Source organism: Falco biarmicus, chromosome 13, assembly GCF_023638135.1.
Source record: "Falco biarmicus isolate bFalBia1 chromosome 13, bFalBia1.pri, whole genome shotgun sequence".
NCBI classification, from domain to species: domain Eukaryota; kingdom Metazoa; phylum Chordata; class Aves; order Falconiformes; family Falconidae; genus Falco; species Falco biarmicus.
The window spans coordinates 1,944,751-1,959,281 of NC_079300.1; the positions used below are offsets into that span (position 1 = coordinate 1,944,751).

A 14,531-nucleotide genomic window follows, 5' to 3' on the forward strand; every position below is an offset into this window, starting at 1 on the left:
TCCAGGAAACTGTTGAGACAATTTCTGAGCCCTCAGTGATTTCTGAGAATTGAAGGATGGGTAAGATAGCTGAAGGAAGGGAAAACCAATACTTTCCCCTAAAAAATGGGGAGGGGAAAAACCTGGGAAACTTCCAGACTCCTTATCAGCTGTGTTGGTAGCAGGAAACATATCAGGTATGTTTATTTAGAAACCAGTTTGCAAGCATCAACGGGATAAGGTGATTGGCAAAAATCAGTGCAAGTTTCTCAGAAAAGCAGTTGTCCCAAATTGTTGGATGAAGTACATCAGGGGAATTGTTCTGGATCTAGTACTGCTCAATATCTCTATTCATGGCTTAAGGCTGTAGTTTGGCAGCACTTAAACTGCCTGTCTTTCGTTTGGATCAGTTCCTGATCTGTGTGCTATGTGTATGCTAGCACAAGGAGGAGGCAGGTGTGAGTGCAGGCAGAAACTGGGAACAGAAAGGGTGTGACATTATTTCTTTCTTTCTTTCAGGAGTGTTGGTGCCTGCTGTTTTTCATTGAGCTAGGATCATAAGGAATACACTGATGCCAGTCAGGGAAGGGTCGTGAGCACTCTAGGAAAAGCATTAAGCTTCATGTTCATAGTAAGAATAAGACATATTTAAAAAGAGTAAACCCATTGCATAATACAAAATGCATAGTAACTGATTAAGCTTCCTTGTCACTTGTCAAACTGAACACTGAAGTCTGTAATTGGGTCGTAAGCAGAATAACATTAACAGTTAATTGTAGTAATTGCATGTGAAACTTGGGCCTTCATTATTCCTCCCTTCAGGGTGGTTGACATATTTCTTCTGAGCTGCAGTATTTAAGGAAAATAATGTGACTGATGGGAATTTAGCAAGGAGCTTAAAAATCTTGACCTTCTAGCAAGGGATAATAGAGCAGGGTTTACTTATTCTGGCAAATTCTTGAGTAGCAATATTCACATGTGTAGGAAGGTGACAGTTGTCCTTCATCTCCAGCTGCAAGTTAATCCAGGGGAGTTGTGAAATTCTTCCAGTTGATACTGTGGGGGACAAGCAAGGCAAAGTTTTGCTTTGGAGTAGAGGACTGTGCAGGCAATCTCTTCAGATCTCTTCCAGTTCTACAGTAGATCTTTCATTAAAAGATCTGTATTCAGAAGACAGAGTATTTCTAGGTATGTACATCAATAGGCTTATGTTCCTGTCTCATCCTACCCTGCACCTCCGTGTGAAGGTATGTGAGCTCTAAGGCAATTACAGCCCAAGGTTTTGGCATCGGTTAAGTGTCAGGGGTTTACATATCCTTTGCTGCTGCTTGTCTCTTCACTCAGTTGATTTGCGTTGTAGTTGCAGTATAGTTACAAGATACAGAGCTAGATTACAAGTCATTCTCACAATTTCCTGTCCTTGTATTGTCTATCTTTTATGTACACATGTTCCTTTTCTCTTCCTATTCTCTGCTCCTTGGGTTTTATAGCATTTCTTTTGGAATCTCTCTTTTAGAAAGCAGAACTTGTGCCAGCTGTAAGTTGCTCTGCCAAACTGAGCACATGCTCCCAACATGCAGCTTGCATGCCAAAGGAATGTGTGTATCTGGAGGGAGTGTGTTAAGCACTGTGATTTCAGCTGCAGAATGAAGAATACTGCCACTTGCTAATGGCCGTTTTGAGCTGGCTTCTAGGAGGTTGGGTTGTAGTGCTGACAATGGATCAAGCAGCTGTCTCGAAAGGATGCAAACCAGAGTGCCCTCATCGTTCTTCTCCTTCGTCCTCTTTGTGGATGGATCTTCAGAAGCTGCTTATCAATACCTGCAGCAGTGACATAGCTGCCTCCAAAATTGCACTCTTCTGGAGGACAGTACGGAGAGGAAAAGGGGAAGGGAACATCTTGTGCCAACCTATAGCAGACTGTTCTCCTGCCAGAGTTTGCCAGAGAGGAAGACCCTGTAAAGCCATGGATGTTGTGGCAGAAGTTGAAATAGATGGACCATTTGCAGACTGGGTCCAGTAGGTGTTATCTGCAATGTTTATTACATTTTAAAGGAAGTTTTAATCTAGAGGGGAAGAGATTTCTTGGTATTTTGTCAATGTAATGATAGATATGGAGGGACTTTGGTTCTTCAGGTTGTGATCAATTTTGCCTTAGAGAGAATCATGTAAGAATTTTACATGGCCCTGCTTCTGTCTTTCTCTCCCATTCCTTCTACTGCTCTCATACCTCTTTCACACAATATGCATTGCAAGATGGGTGCTAAATGAAAAAAACCCACCAAAACCCAGGCAAATAAACATCCACATGTCCATTATTAAAGCTTATAGTATTGTTTGTATTTACAGTTGCATGCTTCTTAGAAACTAATTATTAGTAAGAGTCTAAATCATGGTTTGTTTCTTAAAATATATATCTATATCTTGAAAAAAGCCCAGAGTTGTGACTTTGCCTGTTAGCAGCTTGGTTACCAAACTGAGCAATGTTTATCAGTGTTAGAAGTCAGCAGGAGTTGGTTTTCCCTGCAGGTTTCGAAGGAAGCTGTGCCACGTGGTGTGGTGTGGTGGTGGCGGGAACGTGGAGAACAGCTGCTACTGGTTTGGCAGCAGACCTTGGGAAACTGGTAACTTCCCGGGAGGGAAGTAACCAGGTCAGTCAGTGGCAAAGTCCAAGCTGTAGCTTATGTTCTCTTCTGTGACAGTTTTTGGGGAGGGTATTCTCTATCTCCTAGCTTTATTTTAGGGATGCTTGTGTACTTCTGGGAAGTGGTGCTTGCTATCTGGTGTGCCAGATCACAGGTGTTTCAGCTGAATAAGTTGGCTGGTCTGCCTCAGTAGAGCCCTACATTTTCGCTAACTGTTGTCACAGGACTGTAGAAAGAACTTTGCAGAGATCACTGGCTCGTAATGCATGCTTTTTCATGTATTAACATGTCTTAAAGTTTATGCCATCAAACTCAATCTGAGAGGTATCATAGCACTCTGGATGCTAAAAAAGAAGTTATTTCATTTACTCCAACGTTTTAGATGTGTTTTTATGGAGTTCTGTTTTTGTTGTTTGGGTTTGGTGTTTTTGTTTGTTTACTTATTTTTCCTCAAGAGGAAAGAAGACTGTCATATTTCACCTTTAGTTGTTTGTTGCTAGTGATAGATGAATCTTTCATATGCTTGTGAACTTGTAAATTTCTGTTTGTTTCAGCATTGTTGTTCAATCAGTGTAAGTAGATGGGAAGATGAGGTTTTACCCTGAAGATGTAACTGAAATGGGAAACAGAATAGCAGTAAAATGACCCCGAGTTCTCCAAGCAGCAAACAAAACCTTATATTTAATTTTATATTTTATTTGGCAAATAAATAACCTTTGCTCAACATAAATCATAAAATTAATTGAGCACAAGATGCCCCTACAGATTAGTAGTTCTGCCACCCTGGGAGCTTAAGAAAGCAAGCAGAGCAGACACTTTGAAGCTGCATTACACATCAGTACAGAACATTCCGTGGTATCCAACTATCCACAAAACATCACGTACATTACTAGTAGCAAATGATTACTCATTAGATTTGCCACGTGTGCTATAGATTGGGCACGTTATGGTATCTTTATGAGCATGTTATGTTATCTTTTAATTTTTCTTGCTATCTTTGAACCTGGGGGTATTACATAGTTCCGCTTGTGTTATATAGCTAAAGAACCTGTCCCATCCACCAAGACTAGCTTTGTAGAAGTGAACAACATAGCAATCTATTTATTACTTACAATATGGATATCAATATGGATTTAGAAGCACCAGCATTTCCATTTGTGCCCTCCAGATAAACATGGTAGCTTTTGCATGCAGAATGGCAGGAGGCCTTTTCAGAGTCCTGTTGTCATGCACCTTATGAATGCTTCCTAAGATGATGTTCATGAGTTGCCCTATGCCCACTGAGATTTTCAATACTTGGCTATAGAAAGTATTGATATTTGGGATGTCAAGCTTCAGCTATGTGACTATTCTGAGCATCTATAATGTGCTTTGGAAATACATGTTAGAAAATATCTGCTTATTTTTGGTGTAAGCCCACATGTTAGAGCCTGAAGAGGTGGGAAGCTCTCGACAGGGAACTGGTTACCTGTGGACCTGCGGTTCATTTGGGAAAACCAGCTCCCAGAGAGTAAAGGCAGCCTACTTTGTTACCACTGTGTGTGGTGGTATCAGAGCATTTGTGAAAGCAGATATTCTCAACTGACACCAGCCTTCTGTTCTTAATGTGAGAATTCTGGAGCCACTGCTGGTCACCTAGGGCAGCGAAGCATTTTTATCTCTTGCTATACTCATAAGGCTAGGGCTGTATTCACTATATTCAAACTTTTCTACCCTTTCTGCAACCAGTGTCCAAGTATGTTGCTAGGAATTGGAGGGATTATCATCTCTCTTGCATCACAAGCAGTTGGGTTGTAGCTAGGAGGGGCTTTCGAATGTCTGCAACTGCAGGTGCAAAAAAGTCAGCATTTGTCAGGCAAAGTTTTGTAGGCAAAACATGGTTAACAATGGGTTAAATTATCTTTTGTCTGCACAGGCATTACATTTTGTTGCCATGTACTGTGGTTCAGTTTATAAGAACTCTCTGCTCCATGTTGCTCTGGAGAGCCGGAGTGTGCCCTAACACATCCTGAAAGAGCTTATGAGCACCAGGAAGGTCTGCATGGCCTGCTGGACATGTGTTAGATATTTGCAGGGCTTGTGTGAGTGTGTGCAGTTACTAGCAATGCAGTACAGTCTTTTATGATTCATTAGTCTGCTTTACTCACAGGCAGGAAAAAATTAAAGCTACCTGAAATCTGAGTATTATTTCCTGTCGTGACAAACTGATTATTTCAGGGCATGTTTTGAATGAAACTTTTGAGAGCAGGACATTCTGTTTTTACTACAAGCCTATTTCTATACTACTCATATGTATTCAAAGAAAGTACTGTGATTTTTATTTTGCAACTGCTATTTTATGGAAGTGGAGCAAATAATTATGTATGCAGTATGGCTTGGCATTACAATCTATATTACTTTCTGAGTAGATTCTGATTGAAAACTTGACTCAGATTAAACTTTTTTTTAGAAAGTGAAGTTTCTACTGAGACTCTTAAAAATCTTTCTTTGAATAAAAAAAAGACCAATTTAAATCAAATAACTCTTCCGTTTTGCGTATACAGCACATGACTCCAGTTTCTTCTTAGAAAATTGTGTGGTTTGAGTAATGATTTCTTTTTTGTCATAGGGATTGGCTAGTTCATCAGGAGAGAGACAAGAAGCATGAGAGAAATGAAAGTAGTATGGGAGAGGAGGAGTAAACTGAAAAGAAAGTAAATTCAGGTAATAAGGTAGAATCAAGTAGAGGTACAATAAAACAATCAACATACAGGAATAATTTAAGTGCACCCAGCGTGATGTTTGGTTTTGTTTGGCTTTTTTTTTTTTTTTTCCTTGAGCTTTACATATTGTTCTGCTACAAGTGTAGCTTGGACAAATTTGGTTTTTTTGTGATTTGGCCAGTCCTTGCTAAAGCAGTCTCAGTCCTGACAGATTTGACTGGGGAGGGAGCAAGAGCTGTTGTTACTGCCTTACCTGCCTGAGGAGCACTGGGTGAATGCAAGGAGGATGATGAATGCTGCAGTTCCCTTAGGCTCTACCTTCCCTGCAGTGTAAAAATTAATGTACAAGGAGTACATCTGTGCTCATGGCTCTATGTTCTGGGTTTTTTTCACTGATGCACAGGAATGTATTTAAAGCTCTTTAAAAGTATCGCATTAATTGAGGACTGAAGTTCTGGCTTTTAAGAGTCGTGGCTATTTATTAGCTGCTTGTAACGGACTGTTTCTGCCATAAGTGATCCATATGCTGAATGTTGTAATCCCAAAGCACTGCTAAGAGAGTAAGTAGATAATTTTTCTTTTAACAAGAATTTAGCTCTTTAGCGTGGTAATTTTTATGGGTGGAATCTGAAATATCAGAGGAGAAGAATAGTAGTGTGCTACTGATGCTCCCTGTAGTTATATGGTCAGGTTGAAAGGATATAAATTCCTGTCTTGTCATTCAAAAGACTAAAAAAGGTCTAGACCACCACCAAAGTATTTTTTTTCTTTTTTTCCTTATAACTTGGGCTCTACAGATGCTTACTGTACGGCGTCAGACACGTAATTTGAGTGACTATCCATCTTGGCTCAGCTCTCCTCTCACTCTTGGTAGCTAAAGAAATCTAGGTAACCATGGAATAATATTAATTCTTCCAAAAGCAAATGCAGGTCTGAGTTGAAATGACTCCCACAGATGCTGTAGTGGAACAGCTAGAAATGCTACCTTGCGATACAGTTTGTTCTGGATATAGGTCTTGTCCTTTCGTTATAGCATCTGGTGTAATGTGTATCAGAACTGTAGCTCAAAATCTTATGGGTCAAATATCTTCCTAGTTCAAGCACTTTTTCCTCAGTGAGCCTGTTTTTATGTTATTGTGCACACAGTACTACTGTTGTGCTAACTCAAATAGGGTTTTTTTTTCTATCCCTCTGTTGGCTTTTCAAGTCCTGTTTGCCCTGAGTTTCCCTGTTCCAAGCAGACCAAAACCTGGTCAATAGTAAAGTTACTTTCTGTTTGGGTTTTTTATTTCTAATTGTGGGGGTTTTTTATTCACTGATTATTGTCACTGCTAAGGACAGACCCAGTACCCTTTCTAGTTAGTGCTCTGATAGTTTCCTTTTCTATTCCTTTCAAACTCTGCTTTTCTGCTGTTCCCCCCGCTTTTCATTTGGGAAGATGACAGCAGTCATTTGATCAAATGTAAACAGTGAAATACGGAATCTGAAACCATAGATCATTGTGTGTATACACAGTGGTTACTTAGCGATAATATTATTCCAGAAAAGGTAGCTTTGTAAGCATAAGAACTAATGAAAATTTGTTTCCTACAGACTTCTGTGTAATGGTTGATCAGCTTTGATGTCTAAGATACAAGCTCTAATGGAATCTTTTCTCCTGGACAGACCACTTACAAGGCTCTCTCCTATGTGGATTATCTGATAAGGACTGCACTCACACTCCAGAGTTCTCTTCAACAGAGAACTTACAAAGACTTTATATTGCTTTAGACACTTAAATGTTTCTGCCCTCAGTGTCAGAATTGGTTATAAAAGACTAAAGATTCTGGTTCACAAATTATTGAATGGTGGAAATAAAGAAATACACACATAGATGAAGTGATGTTATTTCTTTTGGAAACTGTGCAAAACCCCAAAACACTTTGTAAGTAGTCTGCAAAGCTATAAAATGCTTTCCTGCTCTGACTTTTAAATTGGTGTAGCTCTAAGATATCTTTGTCATTGTTTTGGCTGAATGAAATCAGCATCTACAGCTTGTCTGTGTGAAGCTTCAGTAGCTTCTGAAATATGTCCAACCAGCTCAGGAATTTCAGGAGGTATTTTGAGTATCAATGAGGAGAACTTGTGTTGTAATGTTAACAATGCAAGAGAAGGGTGAAGCAAAAAGGAAAAGAAAAAAATGAGATAGTCCTGCTTGTGATTTGACTACTACAGGCATGAGAGAAGAATCTTGGATTTAGGATGAAGATTCAGATTAGTATACCCCTTGCTTTTTGGAGCTGTTCACTTTTAACTGAGTCCTGTTAATTTTCTAGGCATATTGGGTATATGTGTGCTGGATTTAAATTAGTTGGCTTGCTTATTGGTGTTAATCTACTGCAGCATGGAATTTAGTTTGGGCTAGCTTGCCTGTTGAGCATCACTCAACCCACACCAAATTCATTACCGGTATTAGGAAACTGCTACTTATCCTACAGATATAGATCGAACTAGTTTTAAAATATCTGTACGGTATATTGCAGTGGTTGCAGATAATTGTGCACGTACAGAAGCAAGGTTCTGGTTCAAAGACAGAACTTTCTTTCCTTACAGCAGTAATACAAAGCCCTCAGGCTTTCCTGTGATTCTTTTTGACTATGTAGCAACTAATTTAAAAATCCAACCTGATCTGAAGTCCTTTCAAGTTTTTACTTCACCTGAGGAGTGGATATGAAGAGAAAGGGACCCATTTCCCACTAAGTCCAGATAAGTCCAGATAGATAATATTTATTGTTCTATGACTTCATTTATTTTTAAGTTCAGTAACAAAACTAAATTTGAGAACTTGTATAAAACATTTTCAGTTCGGGACCCCGATTTTTTTACTTTGTTTTTAATCCTAGTACTCAGTGAAATTTTTATAACCATTTATTTGAAAGACAGCAGTGGTGGTGCTGCATGAGAGCACAATGTTCTTTTTGGGATAAGAGCCCCCCTCCTGTGCTCCTTATAACAGCTCATTTTGTCCTTTTTCAATATAGTAATTTTAGTGCTTTGGAACTTTATGGTAGTTACCCTGAATAACAGTTTCATATTTCCAAGCACAGTTTGCAGCTGCCAGGAAAAATAAACTTGCATTTTCAGCTCATTCAGAGCAACTGTAACTAGGGGTATTTTAAACTGGGGCAAAACTAAGAAATTGGAAAATAAAGCTTGGCCTGGTAATTCCAGGGCATTCTGAAATATCATTTTCATCAAGCTATATTTAAAGTGCTAAAGATTATTGAATCATGGGATAATGTCTTTAGTTTGTAACTTCTGAAAGCTGTTTTCTTTCATGTAAGTGTGATTTCTTTCAGCTTACCCCAATGTCTCAAAATGTCTTTTTTTCTGTAAAACAAGGGTTTCTTACATTCTTTGACTTAAACTGCAGTTTTCCAGCTTTCTGTTTTTTGTAAGTCATTGCGTTAAAATCCTTATAGCAGTTGATAACTGCAAGAAAGGTTCAAGTGTGTTTTAAGCTCTCAATACACAACCACAGCACTGCTCTTCCAGCTGCCACCCGTTTTCCATCTTTCATGTCTCCAAGCTTACCAATACCTTTTTATATTTATTGCTCTGAGGTTGTCTGTCTAGCTGTATTATGAGTATCCTCTGATCTGGTCTTAATTTGAACCATCTCCTCTCAAATGCATTTATGCTGTGACCCAAGAAGAGAGTAAAACCTGTCATGTTCAGGGATCTGTGCTGGTAAGCAGATGCTTACATCTCCCCTGCTGAAGTGTCAGATCAGACCTGCTTGGGTTGGTCTGGCTGATTTATTTACTTGATCTCAATTTCTCGTGCAGGTTCAGTTCTGCCTCACTTGTGAACTAAGCATTTTTTTCGAAGTGAAAATGATTAAAATATACAGGAATAACTGATATACTGAGTAATAAGTATGTATCAAAGCCAGAGTACATCTCTCTGTTCGTATTTATGAAGGCTTGCTTACTGCAAAGCTTAATAATTTGATGATACTGACAAAAGTGTTTTTCAAGTTAAGAAGTTAGCTTTCAATTAGAGGTGTATTACATGCTCTGTATTTTTTTAATCAGTGGTGAATACTTCATACCTAGTAAATGGGCAACATTTTCCACAACATTCAGGTACCATGGGCGCTACATCATATTAATTAGTCCCTTACTCATTTGAATTATTTTTGTAAAGACTGCTGGATTACATCATTCTGTTCACTTTCCACTTTTCATCTTGTCTACTTCAATTGGAGTTGTCAAAACCCCACAGTAAATAACATTTTTCTGGCTCAGGCGATCACAGATTCATTAAGGAGAGAACTATGTAAAAGCCAGCGTTTTATTTTAAATTAATGCATCAAACATAATTCAGAGATACTTCAGTTTAGAATTCCAGTGGGATTTCCCACATAGTAAATTGCCATATTCGATGTATCTTGTGAAGGTTCCAGTAAGTGGAAGTACTGCTGTAGCTTGATTTCATTTTGCTAATGCAGAGTTTTGTCTCTTATTATTTGTTAAAGCAATAAGACCGTCTGACTATAAATGCTCCAGAGCAGTAAACAGTTTAAACTACTCAGGTTTATTATTGTTTAGCATCATTCAGTGGTGGGGTTTTTTTTGTTCAACTTGTTTCTTACAATCAATCTTACCATTTTTTTCTGTTTCTAGATGTCCCGGGACGAGACAGTGTGTAAATACTGTGGGGTCAGCTATTTGATACTTCATGAATTTAAGGCGATGGAAGAAAAAGTAAAAGCAATGGAAAAGGAGATTAAATTTTATGAAGGAAGTATAGAACGAGAAAAAGGACTTCAAGCAGAACTGCAGTCTCTTTACCAAGACCTTGAACACTATCGAGCTGACAGTGAATCAAAAACAGAAAGGTCAGAGCATATTATCTAGTCTGATGTTATTCTTGTGTATGTGTATTAGGTAATTTCATTCCAAAGATGTTTAAAATACAAATAAGATTAGTCTGTCTTTTCTCAGATGTAACATATGTACTGTAATACTTAAATCATCCTTCATAATATTCTCTGAAAGCAAGTTTTAAATTCCTTAATAGTTTAGAAACAGTCAATATATTTAAAGTGGAAGAAAGGCCAGAAGTCATTTCAGAGGTATTTCCCCTGCACACGCTCCCAAAGGGAAATAATCAAACATTTGATCTTATCATTTTTGTAATAAAGTTGTAATGTTTTATGTGAAATTCCACAGTTTGGGGAGTTTCACAGTTCTGAAATTTTTGCTTGTGGTCTCATAGTAAAAGTAAAAAATCAGCCGCATTCCTACCCTGAGAAGCTTACAGTTCCCTCTCTGAGGGACTGATACAGAATACTAAAGCAATTAGAAGATCTTGGGTACTGCTTGTTCTGTTGTTCCTCAGAAACAGGTGTTTGCAAATGCTTACTGGTAAGTATGTGAAGGTCCCGATTAAAGGGGGAGTTTTGTACTCCTAAGAGCTCCAGTAGTTAACAATAGACCTCAGAGCCGTATTTATATTTTTAGGGCACAATGATTGGAACCTTAAAGTGTGTTCTCTTCCAGCTCATATTTAGAGGCTTTTGTTGTGTTCTTCTGCTTTATCACATCATGATAACTTTCAACTTGGAACAGGAAGTTCAAAGTTTCAAGTATGAAAATATTTGTCCTTTTGATGCATCTACAGAACAGCTTTCGTTCCAAAGACTTCAGATTGGCACACCAAAAATAAAAGTTCATTTGGGGGTAGATGTGAGAAAACAAAACATAAACCAAAAGTTTTAAAGACTGTTTTTTCCCTCTGCCCTTCCCTCATTCATTATTTCTAATATATTTGGGTTTGCAGTAAAGGGTGCAAAGCTAGCTATATCCAAACTAGCATTAAAATACATGGCTGATCCATGTACTGTAAGTGCATTACTGCAGCAGTCCAGACAGCAACAGTGGCTGCAGAACCTGGTGTCCACCTGTGTCAGGTTTTGTGCCACCATTATTAGAGTGCCATCAGGTTCACAACCGTGAACTTTAGGCTAGCTTGTTAGCTTTGATATGTCAATCATAGAGTAGTTTGGGTTTGGAGGGGCCTTAAAGATCAAGTAGTTCCGACCCCGCTGCCATGAGGAGGGACATCTTCCACTAGATCAGGTTGCTTAGAGCTCCATCCAACCATCCATCCATCATCAGCAGTTATTTCCAATGGATGAAGAACTTGGACTGAGAGGGAAATTGTTGTAGTCAATATGAATATTTTATAATATAATTAGCATTATGGGTGTTTTTTCTAGTCTTATTTTTGCTGTAGGATTTCTGGACTGATATTTGTTTTTCCTAATGAACCTTCTGTTGCTTTTATGCTGGTTTATGACACCATGAAAATATAACAAATTTCATAATACCAAATTGTATATCTTCTGCACTGTTCTGTGAAAGAAATACAAGTGTGTTTTGGCCTCTTCCAGACCTGAAGCCCTGAGGGACTGCCTTTCCTTTTTTATCTCTTGTCTTCTATTCTTCATAGTCAGATTTAAGGTGGATACTATGTGCTGGTTTTCTGTATCCTAATTCTCTATCCTTGTATTTTACAATCTATTGTTATATTCCACTGATTGTTTACAGTAGGACTATAAACATTGATATTTATAGTTGGTTAATAAAAGATACTTTATAAAAAAGCAGTTGCTGAAGTTGACGACTAATAGAATAATGTGGTACAAACAAGGGCGTCTTTGTAAACAAATTTCTGGGTAATTTCTTGCTTGTCTGAATTAAACTGTTTGTTGGAAGCTTTTTGTAAGAATAAGATTATAATTTTAATTATCAGCTCAGTCATTTTGATTCTGAAGACCCCCAATAGGGGTGTTTCTTGCATGATCAGTTCATACCTGCTAGCAAGCAATCTAGGACTGGTGATGGGCATTTTGAGTATTGAAGTGCTTTGAAGAGATTGGACTGGAATGCTTTGGAAACACTACAGAAGGACAACTACAGTTTGTCTATAGGTGAAGCACTCAAATCCATTTACTTTTCTTTTTGCAAATCACTCATACATTAAGAATTTAATGTTGCTATTAATGGATTTACTTAGGCTTGTGTTTAGTAATATTACTAATAAAAGATTAATTTTAAAACACAAGTTCACACAAAGTTGAGCAAAACACATTTATCTTGTAGATCACTCTACTCATAGTGTTTCTTGCAATACGTTTTTCATTTGAACTGAACATCCTGCAGCCCCCCCATTATTCAATGTTTTCTTTGGTTTAACATTGTATTTTTGAAGAGTGCATTTGCTCCTTGTTCCTTTAATGGCTCTGGGTGGCAGTTATGGTGGCAGTATTCTGTGTGTTAGCATATGCAGTGACAGCACATTCTTCTTGTTGAGGATCCTTTGCCAGAGGTAAACTTAAAATTTCATTTAGCTGACTTCTTGTAGTAAAGCTGAAATAGTTAATAAAATTTTTATCTCTGCATTTTTTTCCTGTAAGACTTGACTTGATTTAAAACCTGCTGAAATCAAGTGGAATACCTTCAGTATGCTTTCATTCAGGCTGTAAATCAACTATTGTGCCTTGTTAAGTAACTTGTCTAAATACTCCTTATCTCTTCTTTACTATCCTGGGCCTCTCTTGTTACCTTGTGCTGTTGGCATAAACTAACTACACAACATACTATCTTCTGGTTCTTGCAAGGTTGACAAATCATTCCTCTCAAACTGCAAATGTTTATCAGAAGCCAAATATGCCTCTCTTTGTTTTATCTCTGGTAGACCAAGAGATTTAATCTTTCTTGTTAGTTGCAGACAGTTTCAGTTTTGTATTCCTTTTAGGTTAAAGTGTTGCTGTTGTTTGTACTTGTGGTTAACCTTGAAAGCCACCTGGGAACCTGAGCTTTTGCAGAAATTAGTTATCTACCCTTAGGGATTTTGTCAGAAGAAGGGAAACTAACCATCATGCAGTTAACTACACTACTTTGGTTTAGCTATTCAAGTGTTATTCAATGTTAAAATCGCTTTAATTCCAGAATACTTGCATGAGAGCTGTTCCTGAAGGGCTGTGGCTAGCTTGAAATAGCAATGCTGGTCAATACACGTGCCAACTTGAGGTAGGCTGTGCAGCTGGTACCGCGTTGTGCTCTGTGCTGCTGGGTCCTCTTCTACGGGAGCCTGGCTGCTGCCTACAAGAGCAATGATTCATGCTTAGTTAAGCTGAATCACTGGTGTGTCATTTGACTGACTGATTTTGATCTGTTAGCTCTTTAGACATATTAGTAACGGGCACTTTCATTGGGGTCTTACTTCTGTAATTCATTGGAGATACAAGTATGATTTGATTTAGCCGTGTCTGTGTGGGACTCACCCCAGATTCCTGGAGTCCCTAGAGCTGAGTTTATGAACAGCTTTTCTCTGGTGATGGCTTTTGACATTTGTGACACTGCACAAGGGGTTTACACAGTATTTGTGGTGTGACTTTTGATAATTCTTGCAACATCCAACATAAGAAATGTAAAATAGATTTAAATAGTAAAGATGCTCTTTAAAGGTATAGTAGTGCTGTATATCATGAGTGGGACAAGGAGCAAAAAACTTCTATGATGTTTAGACACGTGAGGAGGTGTATAGATACCACTTAGCGAGTCCTATGTCAAAGGTCCCTTGTAAACAGATTCCTGGAAGCTTTTCTACAAATCTACAGGAGTTACTTGTTGGTTACTACTGTGAGACTTATGCTGCTGAGTCATGCGTGTAGATGTTGAAAATTTTATCCATAAATAATAAAATCTTAAAGTTAATGTGAACCTAACATTGTAACTTGGGAAACAGTCCATATTTGTGCTTTTTTGCATATGTTTTCTTGAGTTTATTAGTTCCTACCACAATAGCAAAACTTAATACTGTGGAAAACCCTTTGTTATTGAACTTGCCTAAAATAAATCTTTTTTGCAACATGATTGCTTAGGAAAGCAACAGTAACTACCTGGCTTAGTAGAGTCTAAAGGTGTAATAAAATAATACAGTGACTGAGCAGTGATAACAGCACACTGCTCTGCACTTAGCTACCAGCCTACACAGCAGTTTGGTAGAAATGACATGAGTTTTCTTGTCCTAGGAGACTGAAAGTACTGGAAATGGGGAGTGGTACATGCTTTAAGGACTGTGTCATCATTTTAAAAACAGGTTTTGAAGGGAAAGAACACAAGGCAAAAAGGTCACTTTAATAGTTTGGGTT

At 38.2% G+C, this 14,531-nt stretch overlaps 1 protein-coding gene across 4 annotated transcripts in view; it reads left to right on the top strand.

The window, feature by feature from the left end:
• LEKR1 (leucine, glutamate and lysine rich 1) overlaps positions 1-14,531 on the top strand; it is a 66,977-nt gene that overhangs the window by 1,625 nt on the left and 50,821 nt on the right. For 2 of the 4 annotated variants that reach the window (XM_056359181.1, XM_056359183.1), the window contains exon 2: positions 9,994-10,208. In XM_056359181.1, the coding sequence (XP_056215156.1) occupies positions 9,994-10,208 (215 nt within the window). Of the gene's footprint in view, positions 1-798; positions 5,328-6,772; positions 7,251-9,993; positions 10,209-14,531 lie in introns of those variants that run through there. The other 2 variants (XM_056359184.1, XM_056359182.1) reach the window with 2 other exon arrangements.